General features: G+C 57.4%; 1 protein-coding gene across 3 annotated transcripts in view; it reads right to left on the bottom strand.

Annotated features, from left to right (window-relative positions):
- Positions 1 to 1,632: 1,632 nt before the first annotated feature.
- Positions 1,633 to 19,401, bottom strand: part of MLLT1 (MLLT1 super elongation complex subunit) — a 69,498-nt gene continuing 51,729 nt past the window's right edge. For 2 of the 3 annotated variants that reach the window (XM_054562201.1, XM_054562202.1), the window contains exons 5-12: positions 18,736 to 18,861; positions 14,341 to 14,895; positions 10,048 to 10,135; positions 7,760 to 7,868; positions 5,265 to 5,364; positions 4,817 to 4,888; positions 4,535 to 4,606; positions 1,633 to 4,312 (exon numbers count right to left, since the gene is read on the bottom strand). In XM_054562201.1, coding sequence (XP_054418176.1) covers positions 4,184 to 4,312; positions 4,535 to 4,606; positions 4,817 to 4,888; positions 5,265 to 5,364; positions 7,760 to 7,868; positions 10,048 to 10,135; positions 14,341 to 14,895; positions 18,736 to 18,861 — 1,251 coding nt within the window. In that variant the 3' untranslated portion in view covers positions 1,633 to 4,183. The remainder of the gene's footprint in view (positions 4,313 to 4,534; positions 4,607 to 4,816; positions 4,889 to 5,264; positions 5,365 to 7,759; positions 7,869 to 10,047; positions 10,136 to 14,340; positions 14,896 to 18,735; positions 18,862 to 19,401) is intronic. The other variant, XM_054562203.1, reaches the window with a different exon arrangement.

Consider the following 19,401-nt stretch of genomic DNA (forward strand, 5'->3'; position numbering starts at 1 on the left):
TTTTGTTGCAAACAGACAAAAGGCACCAGAGACAAAAGACACATTATCCTCAAAGGGACAACAATGAGATTTTACAGCTCACTTCTCAAACAGGAAGCGTGGAAGCCAAAAGACAATGGAATGTTTTGGAAGTGGCCACCAGCCTAGAATTCTATACCTAGTAAAAGTATCCTTACAAAATAAAGATTAAATGAAAATGTTTTTGGATAAACGACAGCCGAGAGAATTCATAACCGCACTAAGTGAGATGCTAAGGAGAACTCTTCAGGCTTAAGGGAAACTACTGCACAGCGAACCACAAAAGGATGGAAAAGTGACACAGGGCAAATGTGGATAAATACAAATACACTATGAAACTGCCATAAGCAACAACACATACCTGGGCTTGAGTATCAGAAATGCATCTACTAGCTGTATTGCAGTGGGCAGGCAAATGCTGTTTCTTCACCTGCCGATGGAGATTTCTGATGGCAGTACCAACCTTGAGTGCTTGTGAAGAGTCCATGAGATCTTTTTTAAAAAAATCCTCACCAGAGAATGTTTATTGATTTTAGAGAGAGAGGGAGAGGGAGAAAAACATCGATCAGTTGCCTCCTGTATGTGCCCTGACCAGGGATAGAACCTGCAGCCTAGGTATGTGCTCTGACCAGGGATCACACCACCTTTTTTTTTTTTGGGGGGGGGGGGGCGTGTGTATGGAATGATGCTTTAACTGAACCACCTGGCCAGGGCCCATGAGATAATCCTTAGTGCATTGCCTGGCCTGCAGCTGTATTTTTAACACATGAGTATTTCCACTGTATCATGCGAGTGTGGGAAGTGAGAGAACCACTCTAGACTCCTTCACTCAGAACAGAAACTGTCCCAAAAGGCCTACAGAATCTTTCTCTGGTAGGAAAAACATGGACACCAAAGGCCATAGCCCTGATGCTGGAAAAGAATTCTTGGCTACCAACTAGAAGGGAGAGAGGCCTGAGCCTGAGTGTGGCCAGCTGTCTCCCCAGCTGCTGCAGGCAGAATTGCCAGCAGGTACTGGTCTGTAATACTGACCACTTGGCGGTAGAACTTCTTGCTCCTCTATGGGGCTAACCCTAGGATGAACAGGGCTGCTTCAACGGGGCCTGCAAGAGCTTTGTCCCCTTGGGGTTAACTCAGCTCTACCATACTGAGTCCAGAGCAAAATGCACCATGGCCAAACCGACAGACGGGCAGCCTGGCTTCCAAGAAAGAATGTCTTTGCCCGCATCTTTCTTTCTGTCAAGCTTTCCATCATCAGCACATCGCTCTACCCATCTTCTGAAGTCAGGCTTGCTTTCCAACCCAGACCTTGCTGCCAGCATCCAAGGAAAGAACACACCAAAAGCAGGGTCTGAGACCCATTCCCCAACTTGTCCCTCTCAGAGTTCCGGTGGCACAGCTCTCTTCCTCCAGTGCGCCAGCCTCGCTCATACTGTCTTCCCTCCTGCTGGACCCCAGCCCTGTCACCTCTTCCTGGTCGTTGATCCGGAGGCACTGAAACACGGAGAGGAGACAAGAAGCCCCAAGATATTTTGTGGTCCCACCCACCAGCTCCAAAACAGGAGGAAACAAACGGATGCACAGGTCTACACACAGGTTTGCTTTCCCATCTGACTTTATTTCACTTTTTTTTCTATAAAATTCCTCCATAATTTCACAATTTAACAAAAAGTTTAAAATCCAGGACAGAAACAATCCTGTAACTTGTTACAAACACAATTCTCCTTATTCCATTTATCCAGGAGTTGGTCTCAGGCTGGTAAGTGTCCTAGTTCCTAATGAGACACAATCTTTGTAAAAACCCTTATGGGTAAAAAAGGTATTCGATACCTTTTGCTTTCAGGTGTCGGTTTACGTTTTGTTCAGGAGATAGCAAAACACAGGGATTTTCACTGGGGGCAGAGGGCTTAACACTAAACACGCGGCAATCACAAAGTGCCTGCCCCTTCCTATGGAAGCGTCCCCAGAGCCTCGTGGGCCCAGCTGCCAGGCAGCTGGGGGTTGGGGGAGGGGAGCAGCCGGGAATGCTGTGGTTGGGGCCCGGGCTGCCTGGCACGTCCATCGGGTGGTCACGGGCCAGCACTGGGCCCAGAGCAGCTCCAGAGAACAGCACTAGAGGCCTTCCGGCCAGAGGAGGTAACTGAGAAATGGGTCGGTGCTTCCGAAGGCCCTGGAAACAGCAGGAAGCGCCAGATGCCGCTGACACTGAGGATGAGCCAGAGCGCCTCTCTCCGGTGGCCTCTGGTGAGAGCCCGGCTCAAAGCAGAGGGCTGCCTATGTTGCCACATGGAGCCTGCGGCCCTTTCCAGGAGATCCTCGTGAAGGAGAAAGACTACTGCCCTTGAGCAGAGCTTCCTGCCTGTGGCCCCTGGCAGCCTCTGTGCAGAGAGGGCCAGGCAGCTGCTGCCTTTTGAGCAGCCCCTGTTGGGCCAGTTCCTTCCATCCAATGCATCGAAAAGTTTCCAGAGAAGAATGGTGCCCACTTTGGAGTATTGCTGGCCTGTCTGGAGAACAGGACGGTGACAGCACAGGGCCTGCCACACAGACCCGATCTCTTCTTAGTAACTCAAGGCAGTGGGGTCAGGAGAGAATGCGAGTGAATGGCGAGGAGTCATGATGGTTTCCTCTGAAGCTCTCGGGCCTTCCCCGCGGGTTCTGAGGACCTCACCGGGAAGGCCGGAGTTCAGGGAAGCCTTGGACGTGGGGGTCACCAGGGAGTGTTCAGGGTCTGCCTGACAGTGGGTTGGAGAGAGGTGAACCCACATCTGGGCTCCCAGTCCTTTCTCCACATCTTGTTCATGGCAAAAGTTGGGGGGCGGGGGGCGCCTTGATTCAAGGTCTCAGGGAAGCAGGCTCTCAGGAGCCCCACCCGAGGTGGGCTGGCCCCGTGAGGGCCTTCTGACACTGGAAGGTGGGCCAAGGGAGGAGAGACGGCCTGGTCCTTGGAGAATCTCAGGCATTCGAGGGATTAAGTCTCAGGGCTCTGGACAAGTGTGAATGGCAGGTGTCGGAGGGCGACGCCCCAACCTAAGAGAGACAGGTGTGCCAGGGAGGGCCTGCCACCAGCAGGGCCCAGGCATGAGGAGCTGGCTGAGTCCCGACGCTCCTTGAAAAAACTCCACAACTATCATGTCTTATTTGGCAAAAGCTCATTTTTTTCAAAGTTTGAAGACTCGATCAACAGAGAGGAGGAAGAGGATCCTATGGAAGGAAGGAGAGGCCACGGCCCGGGGCGCCGTAACAAGCGGCGGCCTGCAGCCGGCTGGCGCCCAGGAGGCCTGGCCCCGGAGATGGCTGCCAGGCTGACCGGGCGCCCAAGGACCTACTGCTCCATCGTAGTGTTCACAGGCCCTGGACTATGCCTTCTGAGTCCCGGGAGGAGGACGAGGCATCCTTGTACCACTGCGGGAGGATTCCTCCAGAGCCAGTTGGCACTCCGGCTCAGCCTCAGCCCAAAGACAAGACCAGTGGAGACATCTTAACCTAAAAGTCCCACCTTACTCACCCCCCACCCCCCCACGTGCACTGCTGCCACAGAAATGCACACCCAGAAACCGCTCTGGTACCTACAGTGCATACATACATATATAATATAGAGAGAACTATACAGCACAGAGTCCCAGCACAGTGAGAGCCAACAGAGGGGCTGCCTGCGGCTCACGTGGAGGACGAACCAAGGCCTGGCCTGGAGCAGCTGGACCCTCTGAGGTCCTGGGGTTTGGTGTGTCTGAACCATCTGGGGAGGCTGGAGGTGGTGCCCCAGCTGCTCAGAGACGCCCGGGCAGTGACACCGTGCCACACGCCCCACCATGGAGCGAGGCTCCCGCTGCCGGACACATTTCTTCCCCTACAGGAATGAGGCCTAGTGCTGCCTTCAACACCAGCCACTTTCCAAGGGGGACCCAGGTGACAGCCCCTGAGCAACAGGGAGCAGCAGCAGCAGCAGCGCCAGCCCGGCCCCCCTCGGCCCCAGGGCTCCCGGTGAGCTGGTAGGAAGGGCGGGCCGGGAGCCAACGAGGCAAGTGCAGCTGGCCTTGTGGGCCGAGGACAGGGCGGTCACTAAGGCAGTGCTGCGGGCAGGTGAGTCGAGAGAGAGGAAGGCAGGCGGGGCCCGGGTGTGGATTCCCGGGACCCCGATGGCAGGGGTCGGGCATCCGGCCCAGGGTCATGTGGCCACAGCCTCCAGGTAGCTCTGCAGCTTACGCACGGTGGTCTCATCCAGGGAGAAGAGGTCAAAGTCGAAGGTGGTATTGGTGACATTGAAGTGTCCGGTCTCCTCAATCAGGTTCACAATCTGGAAGGCAGTGGCGGGGCGGCTTCAGAGGACAGGGAGTTGGAGTAGGGTGTCCCCCACCCTCCAGCAGACCCCCGAGGAAAAGGAGGCGGCTCCTTGGGGTTGCAGCAAGGGGTTCCAGCAGCCTGCACAACTTGCAGGCAGCCCCTGCCCCAGGCACTCCTGTGTGGTAACTGGCGCCCTCAGCAGAGCCAAGGGTAAAGGGCAGGCTCTGCCCAGTACCTGCTGCAGCACATTGCGCTCCCGCAGGGCCATCAGCCTCCGGTGCAGCTCCACCAGTTCATCTGTGTAGGCCTGGAGGGGCAGACAGACACTCAGCAGGTGGCCTCGGTCCTTCCAACTGCCCAGCCCTGAGAGAACCCGCCCATGGTCTGGCCCATCTCAGCTGGGGACGCGGGACAGAGGTTGGCCTGCTACTGAGGGGCCAGCACCTTGGCACACCTGGCCTAGCCTGTCCAATTCTGGAGCCCCGGGGTCCCCCCCCCGCCCCCCCAAGCCCCCCACCTTGTCATAGGTGCCCCTCTTGAGGATCTTCTCAGGCTTGCTGCAGGACTCGGGGCTTCTCCGGCCTGACGCCTGCAGAATAAACCCGGTTCTGATCTCAGCTCTTAGCTGCGCCCCTCCCCAACCCCCCACAGGTCCTTGAACCTCCTCAGGGCCACCGCTGACCGTTCGGGGCCAGCCCGGAGCTCTGGGGCTGCCCATCCTCCTTCCTCTGGCCTCCGACTCTAAGGGAAGCCACCCCCGGAAGCAGGCACGCCTCTGGGTCCGGGAGTGAACCAGGCCTCTCTCTGCGCCCACCACCCTCAGCCTGGGATCCTTGGACAACCCCAGGCCTAAGACCTATAAAGGCCCAGCCCTCAGCCCTGCCTCCAGGATGCGACCGAGACCTCCCCACCAGCGCGACTTCCTCCTCTGGGCAGAAGCCCCTTGGAGCGCCCCCTGGGCTCACCTTGCTGTTGGGTGGTGGTGGCTTCTTGGGGGGAGGGGGCTCTCGGCTGGGAAGGCAGGAGTCAGCACTGTTGTCACTGTCGCTGTCACTGAAACTCAACCTGAACAAGGAACACAACGCTGTCAGGCCTCCACCAGCCACCTGCTGCTGCGGGACCTGTGCCTGACTCAGGCTCACCTGACAATGGGAGACCCCTCCCTACGGGCCAAGCGTGCTCCCCCTAGACCTCAGATACCAACTCCACTTAGCTCTGGGCTGCCACTGCCAACATCAAACAAACCAAAAAATGTTCTGGCGCCACCTTCAAAAGGCAAAGAACCCGGAGCCACAGGCATGCTAAGAGGCACGTCTCCATGATGCAGGTCCCCATGACGGCCAGCACCCAGGTGGGACACCCTGTAAGCTGGAAGGACGGGTTGTGCTGGGTTCTGCTCCTTTCACGTGGTTCTGCTATTACTCCTGCAGCCAAGGGAGGTGGGGGGCAGCCTACAGAATCCCCTGAGGGGAACGGAACTTCCCACCTTCGCCTGAGCACTTTGGACGCCAGGACTCCCCAGTGGCACAGGGGCATTCCTGCCTGGGAGGGGCCCTGAACTCAGCGTGTCTGGTGGCGGCGCAAACTCAGACCTCCCGGTGGGCAGGGCCTGGGGGCAGGGGGTGGTTTTCAACCTCTACCTCCATTTCCTCACCCATAAAATGAGGCCCTGGGAATAGTGCACAGGGGAGGGGTGGACTCACAGCAGCCAATGGTACTACCGTCTCAGGAGGCGAGGGGTGTTTGCTCAAAGTTTAAAATCCCTGGCTAGCTAGAACTGGAAAGCCTCTCTTTAGAGAGTCACGATTCTCTCTCATGATCTCAGCCTGGATAAGACAGGCTGGTCCAATCCTTTCAGCTTTTTCAAAAATTTCTCACAGCACAGTGAAAGGGTGTAGAGGAGGCAGATTCCTCTTCCCCACCGCCCCGCCCTCCACCCTGGGAATGGCCTGCTCGCCCGGAGGCCTCCCTCAGAGGAGGGAGGCTTGGTCTGGGATCCCCAGCCCCTTACGGCCATTTGGGTCTGATCCAGCAAGGAGGAGCCTGACAAGCTTTCCCCCCTAACACATCTGCCACCCAGTAAACTCCGCCTGCTGCCTCCTCCCTCTACCTTCAATGCCTCACGTGAAAGCAGAGCCAGGAAGTGCCGGGGATGCTGCGCGGAGCCTGGGCCCCAGGAGCTCCTGTCTCACTCCCCTAAGGCCAAGGTTGCCAGCTTCCTCAGGTAAACCTCTCCCACAGTGAGCACCAGGCCTGGGGATCCCTGCTCTCCTGAGGCCCAGAGCTCTCTCTCCGCGACTTCCCAGATGCAGATCACTCCAGTGGGAAAGGAAGGCTGTGTCTCCTTGTTGCCCAGGCGACGACACGTCAGCCAGACCCAGGATCAGCCCCATTACCCTGCACACCCCTCGAGTCCCCTTCTTCCTAGAGTCCACTAGGTAGCAGCTGGGGGACATGGCAGACTATGGGCCTTCCCAGAGAGCAGAGCAGGATGAGATGAGGCTTGGCCAGCTCCTCCCAACGAGCTGCAGCACCAATGCAAAGTCTGCGTGGCCCCTTCCCTGACGACGGATGCCGTGCCCCTCGGCACGCAGGGAAGCCCCACCCAGGCCTTCTGTGTCTGCTGCTGCGGAAGGACACTCAGGGTGCTTCTGCACGTTTGGTCCCTGCACTGCTGTGGGAGACCCTCAGGAACAGAGCTCTCTCAGCTCCCTGCTCCTAGTGTCCAACAGGAGTCAAAACTGAATGCCAACAGCACCAAACAGGCAGGAGCCATTGCCATTAACCCTGTCCTGGGATACAGGCAGCCCGCCATTGGCCCCTCCACAGCTAAGCTGCCACTTAGGAGCTCTCTGCAGCCACACTCTCTGGACGGTGGGTTTAATCAGCCACACTGACAGACCGCCTAGGAGCACCGTTAGGCGTCCCTGTGCCTGGCACATGCAGATGGGGCGAACGGCCAGGCTTAAAGAGCTGCTGAGGGCTGCAGGCCTTGGCCTCCCAGGGAGGAGGGGCCAACTGGGCCACTGACCCCTTCTTCGCCCCCATGACACACACATGGGGGAAGAGAAAAAGTCCCAAGGCCCAGAAACAGGGACCAGCCCACTTCTGCTCACCCCCACCCCAACTCCTGCCTCAGATCGGGGCTGGCCCTACGCACTGCCTCCCTGTTTCTCAGATGGTGATGGGACTTCCTTCCCTCAGCATCTCCCCTTCCCACCACGCGGCCCCCACCTTCCAACGACAGGAGAAAGCATGCCACCTAAGGCCCTGCACTTCGGGAAACAGGAGAGACCGTCTGGCCACTAGGCAGGGTGCTGCCCAAGAGGCGCAGATGCCTCCTCTGCCCCTACCCCACGGACACCCTGTCCTAGCCTCTCCTCCTCAAGGCCTCACAATCTCAGCACAGCCGCCAGGGTCCCCCACCCCCACCCGGCTCACCCCCCACCAGCCCAGGCACCTGGAATCCCTCCCTGCATTTGTCTTGCCGGCAGCCTCCTCGCCTGATGAAGAGTCATCCTCATCGGACTCCTCAGATTGCAGGTCCTCCACCATGGAGCGCAGGGGTCCTGGGGAGGGTGACAAGGAAGAGGAGAAAAAGCGGGGTCGGGGCTCTGCCTGGGCCCCGAAGGGTCCCTTTCACCTCCAGGGCCACATGAACTTCTTGACACCACAACCCCCAAAATGTACCCCCACAAATCCTCCTACGAAGTCCTTCTGGCCACATGGGGCCTGCCACCCATCTTTCACGGTCTGACCCCAAGGCCACCCTCTGCCTAAGGGACCCTGTGGCTCCCCACATCCCCTACCTTCCTGGTCCTGCTCGTAGGTCTCTGGCCCCTGGCCTGAAGCGGGAGCACAGGGCCCTTCCATTGCCAGAGCCAAAGGGGCAGCCCTGCTCTGATCCTAGCCCTGAGACAGGAGCCTCTGCCTGGAGCCAGGACCAGCCAGCCTTGGGGAGGGCGATGCAGCCAGAGCCTGGGGCCACAGGATTCCCCAGCAGCCTGTGCCCCTACTCAAGCCTGCCCAGTGCCTCAGCAACCCCCTCCGCTGCTCCCAGCCCACCGTCCTCCCCTTTCTCCAGAGGCACCCGGTTCCAGTCCCCTACAGAGGCATCTTTGGTTTATATTCCTGTTACCAAGGCAACAGAGGGACACAAAGCCCTCAATTACCTTGGTCACGTGATCCTGCTAAAGCAGGGCTCCCCCCCCCCCCCCCCCCCCCCCCCGCCGCTTCCCCACAGATAAGAACCCTTGGAGAGTCTGGGCTTCCAGCACCCCATCCCCCAGGCCCCTTCAGCAACTACACATCTGAATTCCAGGTCAGACTCCCCCCACAATATGCTCTCTTCCTCCAGCTTTCCGCAACCCCTAAAAAAGGATTCCAGGCTGTGGCAGGAGGAGACTGTGGGTCCAACCTATCAGAAGAAATGCTTCTAGTCTGAGGGTGAGTGGCAGGGTCAGCAGGGCTGGTGGGCCCCATGCCATCCTTTCACACCTGTGTCCTGCAGGCGGGGAGTGGCCAGGCCTACCCTGCACCTGAGGAAGGCCCCCGGATCTCGGGCAGCCAAGTGGGTCTTACGCCCTTTCCTCCTAACAGCCTCCCCACTCCCGGGGTCCTGCAGGGACAAGGCAGAAATGCAGACTACTGAGTGCCAGCCAAAACTACTCTGGAAGCAGAGCATCCCTGCCCTGATCTAGGAGGGTCATCCCGTGATGGGACAGGGTAGGTAGGGCTGGCAAAGGAACTAATGCCCCTCTGTCTGGGAGGAGCCTGTGAGGAGGGTGTCTGGCTATGGATAGAACCCAAATCACAAAACGGTACAAAACAGATAGGAGGGTTGAGAATAGTACAGGAAATGGAGACGCCAAAGAACTTATATGTACAACCCATGGACATGAAATAAGGGGGGGGGATGCTGGAGGGAATTGGGGTGCTGGGCAGAGGGGGACAAAGGGGAGGAAAAAATGGGACAACTGTTAATAGCATAATCAATAAAATATACTTTAAAATTTTTTTTAAAAAAGGAATAGACTAAAGCATGATTTAAAGACTCTTAAAGAGACTAAACAACTATAGAAGAGGCCATTTATGTAATCAGTAAACATAAATGTTACATATTTTGGAATCTTGAAAACACACACACACAAAACCCAAATCAGAAAGGTGCCCTTGTCCACTGGCCCACAAGCCCCAGCCCCTCATCAGCACAGCTCGAAGCCCTCATCAGACAGAGCGTCCCGAGGGCCCAGGGGACCACCACTAGGAAGGGTGGCACTTCACACACCTGGCTGGCAGTCAGGCGAACTGTTTCTGCTTTTCCTTTTAATACACTCTCCCGCGCTTCTACAACCTATGAATGTGGCTCCCTGGGGGTCCAGTCTAGGCGAGCAGCATACACTCAAAAAATGCCCAGGGTAAGTTCAGCTCAGGTAGGAGGCCCCGGCCCTCCCCCATCACTCCAGGCCCTCCCATCACCCTCACCCCCGCCCCTCATTCCAGCCCCCCCCCGCAGTCACCCCCAGCCCTGGGGTAAGGTATCAATGGGTTTTTCTGGCAGCGGCAGCAGCTGTCAGACCCTGCTGAAGCTCAGGCATGGAGTGAGTCCCCACGGAAGCTACCAGAAATTAAGCTCTCTGACTCTGTAACAAACCCAGAACCCCACCAGCCTCCAGGTGGCGTCAGGGGTTGGTCCCACAGCAGTGAGACACAGGAAACTTCCCGTCTCTTTCTTTCGCCATTACTCACCTTGACTGTGGTTCTGAGATGGCTCAAAATCCGAATCCGAACTGGAGTCGGAGCTGGAGCTAGAGTTGGATGGGCTCGATTGGGCAGACTTCACCCCACAACAGGGGTGGGGTGGGACAGCAGGGAGAAAAGACAAGAATAATCTTTCAGCCCAGGAAAAAGGAGTGGACAAGAAATGCGCTCAGCTTGGTGTCTTGGCGACACTCAGCTGAGTCCTCCTCCAGATATGCACTCACAGAGTGACAAAGGCACCAGGCTCAAGGCACACAGGGGGGCCCCTGCACAAACACACTGCTGAGAACATGGCTTCCTGGGACAACAGGCACCCAGCTCCCACCTCCGCCACTAGCCCCGGGACACCACCAGTTTGCATTCCACAGCGATGGTCTTTCTTTTCCCGCTAAGGAACTTTAAATTTCTAGTAATTCCAGGAGAAGCTCACATCACGTTGCTAGTTTTCGCATGTGCCTAGGCAGGAGGATGGGAATAGGCTCTCCATGAAAGGGGGGTGGGGCAGGTGTAGCATATCTGTTTGTGGGCCCTGCTTTTCTCCTGTGAGGGCAAGAGCAGGCGATGGGGGCTGTGGGGCCGTGGGGGGAACAGAGGAAAGGTCTGGAACAGGAAAGCTGGGTGCAGAGAACCAGCTTCTCATTCTGCCCCTTGTTTCCCCACAGCCAATCCGAAGGCTGAGTGATGACAAAAAGCTATCTCCCTGCCACATGCTGCTGTAACCCACCAGGTGCCCTGAGATGAAGATCAATGTGCATCCCCCTCTTCTTCCTGCAGCCACCCACCCCGACTCAGCCACCAGGGGGCAGTAAAAGCTAATACCAGGCCAGTAGGCCTTAGGATACATAGGGTAAGTTGAGGAGCTCCTCCCTGGGTGGAAAGGAACAGGTGGTTTCAGACCACTAGTCAGGGAAGGAGCCTCTGGCCTCCCCACATGGAGTACTAAGCTAGAACAGGGGCTGTGGTTTCAGCCAACCAGCAGTTCAGAAGGTGTGTATGGCAGAGCAGGGCACGGGTCGGTGGCACAGACTCTGAAGGGCAGGAGGACAAAGTCCGCCCTGGACCAGAGCATCCTGGACACCTGGGAGGCCGCTCCACCCCTAGCAAGCCTGTCCGTGGGGTGGGACCATCTGGAGAAATGGAACAACTTGAGCATGTGGAACCAGCCACCTCTGGGCACCTCCCCTTGTCAAGAAAAGAGGGGACCAGGAGACAGGCAGAGGCAGCATACAGTGTCTGATCAGTCCTGGCAAGTGTCATGTGAGAGGAGACCCCAGGAAAGCAGGGGCTCAGCAAAGTCTCTCCTGATGGTTTTTGGGCCCAGAGCAGCTACCAGCCTGCAGAGTGGACCCAGGAAGCCCCAAATCTCTGCTCACTTGATAGACCAGAGAGTAATCAGGCCACCTGGGGACAGAACACCTGTCACCTGAAAAGTTAAGGGGCCTCTTGTCTAGAGTTTACCTGGGTCTAACCCACCTGCTGCAGGCCCTCCCACCGGGCCCCTGCAGGTGCCCCCAACTCACATGCCTCCAAGCACCCAGCTGGAGAATCCCTCAGGGAGAAGCCCTGCCAGACTACCATCAACCACTGTGCACTGTGGGGGTGCCGCAGACCAGCATGACCCCTCCAACCCCCAGCCACGGGCCTGCAGCATGGTGGGCCCTCTGGCATGCAGATTCAGTTCTAATTCTGGCTCAGGGGTCTTGGTTCTGATCCTGGCTTTGTCATCAACTGGCCAAGGCCATCCTTGGCTTCAAGACTCAGTACCCCTATCTGTAAAAGCTGCAGCCTCTGCTAAGTGTGTGTGCCAGCCGCCAGCACAGGGAAGCCAGTGCCCACCATGCCTCTGCTGCCCGGGGCCGAGAATCTGGAGCCAGGGGCATGAGCAGCAGGGTCCATGAGAATGACAGAAAACAGCAGGGCCAGGACAGGAGCTGCACCCAGGTGGTGACTGCCTAGTGTGCAGGCTCAGGGCCGCGTGTGCCGGAAGTGGCGGGGGGTGGGGGTCGGGTGGGGCTAGCAAGTCAGGCGAGCTCAGATGCATTTGACCCTTTTCCTTCCACACAAATCCGAGGGGTGGAAATGGTTTTTGCCCAAAGAGCCTAGAGGTGTGGGTCACAACGCCCATGAGGGGTCACTACGAGAGGTCACTGCGAGTGCTCCTGACGAGTGCCAGTGCTTGGCCACATGCAGTGTCCAGCAGGAGGACAGAGGGGCCTGTTGTGCTCTCAGTGCTCCTGTCCATGACTGAACAGGCCCCCTGGGCCACGGATACCACAGAGAACCAGCTGGAGGAGCTCGGGGCTCCGACAAGGAGCTTCCCAACCCCCTCTTGCCCAAGCGGGATGAGGCAACTCAAATTTCAGGCAATAGCCAGAGCTTCCCAGCAGTGGCACCCTACGCAGCCTCCAGTGTGATGTGGCCTGAGGCAGTCAGGAGAGGCTGGGAGGTCCAGGTATGAAAAGCTCTCTCGCCTCTTCCACTATAGATGTCTGTGCCTCACCAGCGTCCTAGGGTTGGGAAATGTCCTTGAGTCACAGGCCTGCAGGCCTAGAGACCTCCAGGCACCCTCCTGACGGCCCAGGTCTCACACCTGCATGACCTTGAGTGGCTAAGGCTTGTCATTCAGAAGTCTCTCAGGGCTGGGAAGCACTTCACCCAAGAGAAACGCCCCACGCTTCCAAGAAATTCCAGCTTCAGGTCCAAGGTATCCAAGATCATAGACACCAGACATCCAACCCACTGAGCAGCAGCGCCCCGGGGTCGGGGCGTGGGGAAGGCTTCCCACACAGCATCCCAAGTCTCACAGTGATCAGAGCCGGATGTCACTGAAGACACCGGAGGCATCAGGTGAGGTCTCCACCTCTTATCCAACGGAGGAAACCAGCCTTGGGCACAGAAAGGCCTCGCCGGGAAACATCTAGGGGGGAAGGCGGGAAAGGCACTTGCCCAGAGCTCCAGGTGCTGAGAGGATGACACATGATAGACCAGGTTGCTTTTTAGCATCCAAAGAACCTGCAACAGCTGAACAGGATACTGAGATGGCCCTGGAAGGCCAGGAGGCTTCCAAATAAGAAATGTTCCAAGGTCCTGACACCTTAGGTTCATTGGCAGACGGTGACTCCTGGCTGTGAGCAGTGCTGAGCACACGGCATCACTGGCCCCATGTGCACTGTTACCCATGGACCGAATCGTCACCCCCAGCGCTGTTGCCTCCAATGGGGTACCCCCCTGGAAACCACACACTCATGACATTGGTGTTGCTGATACAAAACAGCTCTAGCTTCTTGTCTGGGAGCCACTTTCAAAGTCCTGATGGAGCCCTGAGCAGCAGAGCTAGAGGCAAAGCTTCAGCCTTTGAGAGTGAATGAAGACTGGGAGACAGCAAAAGGCCACTGAGCGCCAGTGTGGTGCTTCAGGTGAGGGATCACTCACTCACTCACTCATCCATCCATCCAGGCACCTGTCCTCCGACCACCAGATGCCAAACACAGCACTCAGAGCTCATCACCACCTGGGGCCCCAGTGAGGTCTGGCCACCCATCAGCAGTCCAGCTATGGGCCCCTTTGTGGCTCAAGGGGTCTCTCAAGGCAACCTGCAGAGAGCCACCTGGAAACACTGCTGCAGAAGCAGCCCAGAGCCTCTCACAGTGACAGGGTGCCACTCCCAAAGAGGAGCCTTGCCTATTCAAGATCCCTGTGTCTGGGCTGCTTGGGCAGGAGCGGACAGGTGGTAGGGGTGGTGAGGCCTCAGACTTCACTAGCCACGTGGGAAGGAAGCCGGGGGAGGTGCAGTGGCCTGCGTTAAACTTCCACACTGGGAGAGCAGGATGAAGACAAAGGCATACCCTGCTGATAAAGGGAGCGACTTCCCAGACAGACCAACCACGTGGTGGCTGGGGAAGGGATGAAGAGCGAGGCAGTCGCTCACTCTGACCCCCAAGCATAAAGACCCTGGGCCATGCAAGGGGCTCCCAAGGTAAAGAGCTTGGAACCCAGGTACCAGACTGTCGTGCTTTACCAGGACCATCCTTCTCTAAGCACTATTTCCACAGAGCCCTCACAGGCAGGCTTTATCACCCTTGACAGAAGAGGAAACCGAGGCAAGTTGCTCAGGAGGCGCTCAGGTGTGCCCAAAGCTACAAGGAGCAAGTGGGAGCCCCGCACCTGGGGTTGCAGACCCCTCATCTAACCTTTGGGCCGACAACGCTTTCGGTGGTTCAGAGACGGAAAGAGCATGAGGATGGAGGTGACAGGTTCCACGGGGGAAAGGAGGCACCTCACCTCTGTCTTGAAGGAGGCCTCATCCTCCGAGTTGGACTCCTCCACCTCCAGGGGCTTTTTGATCTCTCGGGGCTCACTTTCAGCCTTGATCTTCTCCACTTTGACACTGCCCTTATCCTTAGCCGACTTTTTGTCTGAGAAGGAGGAAGACGAGGTGCGGGGCGAAGTGCCAGGGGTGCTCCTGGACCCCTTAGAGCTGCTCTTCTTCTGTTTTTTGGCACTGGGCTTGGGTGAGTCGGCGGCAGCTGGCCGCTTACTGGAAGACTTAGGTTGGGGTGGTGGCGGGGGGCCGCCCTTGGGGGACAGGCTCTCCAGTTTGGTCTCCTTCAGGGCCATCTTGGGCTCCTTAAATGCAGCCTTGGGTGGTGGGGCCTTCTCCTCCTTGGGTGGCCGGCCCTCAACCAGCTTCCGCGTTGTGTCCTTTGCACTCCGAGCCTGCTCACGCTCTGGCTCCTTGGAGGGGCCCTTGCTCTCCGAGTCTTTGCGTGGCCGCTCCCGGTGCTCCTTGGCCGCCTTGTGGGCCTTGCAGGCCTTGCCGCTCTCCCTGCTGGCGTCCTGAAAGGTCGGGCGGGAAGGGAGAAGACAGTCAAACGGCATCTCAGGCCGCCCTGCTCCACCTCCCCCAACCCCTACAAAGTATAATCCACCTGGTTCAGACTCAGCTAGAGAAAATCTTCCAAAAAGCGAAAAAGTAAGGTAGCAGGTGAGAGTTTTAAATGGAGCTGTCCCTTTAAACTACTAGGAAGTGTCAGCAGGTCCCAGGCGACTGCAGGCTAAGACTCCCCTCTGAATTGAACTGACATTCCCTGAGGGATTCAAGAAGAGCACACATGAGTCAAACAAAGGCAGCCACACAGATCCCTCCCGCTCCAACACCTTCAGCTCCCCACTGGGGCTGCCGGCAGGCAGTCCCCCCTCTTCTGTCCCCACCGTGGAGCCTGAGTGTCTCCTGCCTGGTTGTCCCAACCCAGCCTGTCCAGCCAGGCATAACGGTTCTCTGACCCCCACAGTCAGCACTCACTGACCGCCTGCTGGGCTCCCAGGCACTGTGCAGGACCCACAGCTCCTGACTTCTTGGAACCGAAGCTGCCTGAGCAGCTTTTCTACAACATGTATGGTTCCTGGGAAATTCAGAGGGTTCAGGGTGGATCAGTCAGGTCACGAAGTCCTGGCTGGGGACAGAGGCAGAGAGCAGCCTTGCTCCAGGCTGCCAGGAAAGCTGGGCCAGATGACGCCAACCTTGAGCGCCAGTACTTCCTCTGAACAAGGACAAGACCACCTACCTCACCAGTGATGACAGAGAGCACTCAACCATGCAGGCTACAGCCAGCTCCTCACAGAGCATGCCCTTTGGGTAGAAGCCTGGTTTGACACCTTGTTTGCCTCCTCCCTGTCAACCTCCCTTTATCACCCTGCACGTACAGGATTGCTGGACAGGTGCCTGCTGCTGTCAGCTGCCAAGGGCTCCATACCCCACTCTGTCAGCTAGGTGAACAGCTGGCTTCAGCGGCTCTCCAGATCAAAGCTCACCAGCAAACCAACAGTGGCCAGACCCCGGAGGTGGTATGCACCACCTGAGGTAGCCACACTTTACCAGCTCACCCATGTGCCGAGGGGACGGGCAGGCCAGCTCAAAGCCCAGCAGCGAGGCCTCTGTGTCCTGCTCTCCCGGCCCATAGTAAAGAGGTCCGGGAACAGATGGCACGGCCTCGACCACCTCAGATCTACTTGGTCACTGTCTTCTTTAAAATCCTCGGCCCACGTCAGTGCCAAAGGTTCAGAGACAGCCATGTGTGGCCGTGGCTCTCGCTGCCTCCCTGGAAAAACACGGCTCCTGGGCCCCGGCCCTGGCTCTTCCGTCTCCAGGGCAGTGGGGACAGGTACTCACACCACAAGCTCCCGCTGGCCATCTAAAGGGGGTGGCCCCTTGGGGCTGGTGTGTGGAATGGGGCCAGTCCCTGGGGGCTCCATTCCCCAGAAATCTGCTCCCCTGTGGAGGGAGGCAAGAAGAAGACCCAACATGTGATTCCAGCCTCTTCTTGAAGCATCCACGCACCTTCCAGGCCACAGGAGCTGGCCCCAGCTCCAGGAGGCAGGATGAGAGCACACCCGATGGGTATGACTGCCAAAGGCCTCAGCACAGTTCCCACTGTTTCCCCCAGACCTGGGGTCAGCTGAGCCTCTTTTGCCCAGCAAACAGGGGCCTTCCAAGCAGCAGCTCTTCACCCGGGGGTCTGTACAGATGCTCAAGACTGGGCTCTCTGAAATCACACACTAAGTTCTGAGAGTAATGTGGATGTTCCCAGGGGATAGGACTCCTCACAGTTGTGTTTTTAAAGCTGTCAAAGATTCATATATGGCTAAGAACCAAGTTTCGGTGAAAATCACTCAGGCCAAGTGGCTGATGTCACACAGGCAGAAGCCTCAGGTACGTAAGTCCAGGGGTACTCTGGGGTGGGGACCAAAGGGAAGGAACACTATCCTCGAAGTATGAGCCTTCAGGGGTCCCACTCCTCTCCTAGGAGGCTCCAACTCCTGCTAACCATGCTACTAGTCAAGGAGCCATGAGGTGGGGAAAGACCACCCGTCACCAGTCCGCCGAGGGCTACAAGAGCCATACTCTCCAGCTACCCCCAGCGTGGGGACCCTGACAATCAAGGCACTGCATGGCCAACCCTTTCACCCCACTGCCTGGAGAATGTGACCTGGCAAACAGACTCTTTGGGTCCAAGCAGCAGATAAGTAATCTGGGAGGCACAGACAGTACCCAAAGGAAGGTCTGCATCTGAAAGAAGAGGCTGGTGCACAGGCCTTACCCTCCTAGAAGAGCAGAGTGAGGCTCTCGACTCAAAAGCCAGGACTGGATGATAGGCAGAGGACGCTTCCAGCAGAGAAGAACCTGCTTTGTGCTGCCTGAGACACCTACACAGGAGCCTCCCACGCCACGCCACCCAGGAGGCTGGAGAAGGATTCTGGGAACCGGTTGGAATGGAGACCAAGAACACTGCCGACAGGCCTCTGAGCCGGGCACATACAGCCATCTAGCCTGGGGACTACTGGGGGGTCGCAAAGACATTCCAGTGAGAGGCGCCATGAGCCACCCCGCAGATGCAGCTCCACTGGTCACAGCAGCGTCCTCACCACCTGGAGGGCGCCTCTTCATGGGATTTTGGGTGATTCACAAATGACATGTACAGGAGAAATGACAATTCCCACCCTTCCTATTTTGAATGGACTTCCAGACAACTGTGAGAGGCTGAGAGAGGAACTGCCAAGATCACTAGCAAGAATTTCTCTTCCATTTGACCTCCACGAGACTCAGGAAAGATGGGCTGGGAGGCTGGCATGGGGAAGACTCTCAGAGCTGCACTCCACACTTAAGACTATGGCCTTACGCATTGCAAGGGCTTAAGTCACATGAATCTGAGGATTTCAGAGACTGACTGGCCCGAGGAAAGTGCCAGAAATGCCCTGCCTGGGTGACGTGGCACTGCTCACGAGGAAGGCTGTAATTCGGCCTGAGAGCTCCATCTGTCCCACCTGGTGTGCCCCCGGCCCACAACACCCAAAAGGTGAATGAATGAAGAAAACTGCAAAGATGAGAAGCGGATAAACTTGTGGGGTCAATGATGCAAAGACAAGCAGCTGCCCTGAGAGGCAGATGGAACCTGGCCTCCAGGACAAGAAGCTGTGTAGGCGGCTGCAGGGGAACGAGACGAACACTCAGGAGGTTATGTGTACACCGTGACACCATCAGAAGGTCTCTGGCAGCTACTCTGAGATAATTCAGAGAGCAGTCTCAGGAAGGCTGATGGGGCTGAGTGAAGATGATAAAACATTTCTTCTTGGGGAAAGTCAATTCACTCGCCAATATGGTTCTACCAGGCCCTTTCCTGAAGTAAGCTTTCTCTGCCAGGAGTTGCCGCCAAAGAAAGAAGCCAAACCTGGAACACCCAGGGGGGAAGCACCCAGCCCTGGTGGACAGAGCATCCTGGCTGCACTCAAAAGGCCTGAGAAGGTAGGCAGTGGTGGCTGCAATGGACACACTCTGTCCAGGCTCCCAACCATGAGAGACTATCTTGGGGTTCTGACTGAATGGTCCTAAGCCCACTGACTCAGCGGGAGGCAGGACGATGGGGAAGGCTCTCTGGCCTCAAGAGGAGCAGGGTGAAGAGCCTGTGACTGCTAGGCTGTTTTATGCCTGCAGGAGGGGCCGACCGTCCTGACTAAGAGGCAGAAAGTAGCCACAGGGAGCAGAGAGGGCTCCAAGAGGAAGATGCCAAGGGAAAGAGTTCAGGGATGGAGGGTCCAGCTCTGCGGAGGGAGCGCCCTGAGCCCAGGACCCTCTGCTGGGCCCCAGTGCTCCCATGTGACTGGGCCTTCCACCTCACTAACCTTGGAGCCGTGGGACGGTTTGGTCTTCTTGGGGTCAGAGAAGGCAGAGAGTGGAATTGTGGGTAACATGGGGTAGTCAGGACTGGGCCTGGACACCGTTTCTGCTCCTTCGGGCATTACCATCACCTAGTGATAAAGAAGAGACAGATGTTATCAATGAGCAAGGAGGTAGGCTGGAAATCCGATGGGTAAGAGGAAGTCGGCTTGCGGGAGTGCGGCTAGAGGTGTCCAAGCTTCCTCCTAGGGGAGGGGGCCAGGGAGAGCCTGGGTGTCACTTTCCCAAAAGAGTCAAAAGGCATTTTCCTCCATGAGGGTCTGGGTGCTGAGTGCTCAGAGTGAAGCAGGCTCATGGTGGAGAACAAAGAGAAGCGGGGTCCCAGGATGGCTGGGCCCGGGTGCAGTTGGCGCAGTCTCGAGTGGTGGGCCCTGGGCCAAGAAGACTGGCAGTGTGTCTGAGAAGCACAAGGAGGCAGCTGTGGCCAAAGCTGGCCTGCGTGCTGCGGTTAAGAAAGATCAGAAGCACGAAGGCAAGAAGCCAGGCAGACACCCACTCTGGAAAGGCGTGCAGTGGAGAAAGCAGCTTCTGCTGGACATGCGTGCACGTGACTTCGCCAAGTCCCACATCTCCTGGGGTAGCCTTACTCCTCCACTCTGGTGAATAAAGTT

Source organism: Pteronotus mesoamericanus, unplaced genomic scaffold (genome assembly GCF_021234165.1).
Source record: "Pteronotus mesoamericanus isolate MK-2021 breed Mesoamerican mustached bat unplaced genomic scaffold, CSHL_Meso_final scaffold_636, whole genome shotgun sequence".
NCBI lineage: Eukaryota > Metazoa > Chordata > Mammalia > Chiroptera > Mormoopidae > Pteronotus > Pteronotus mesoamericanus.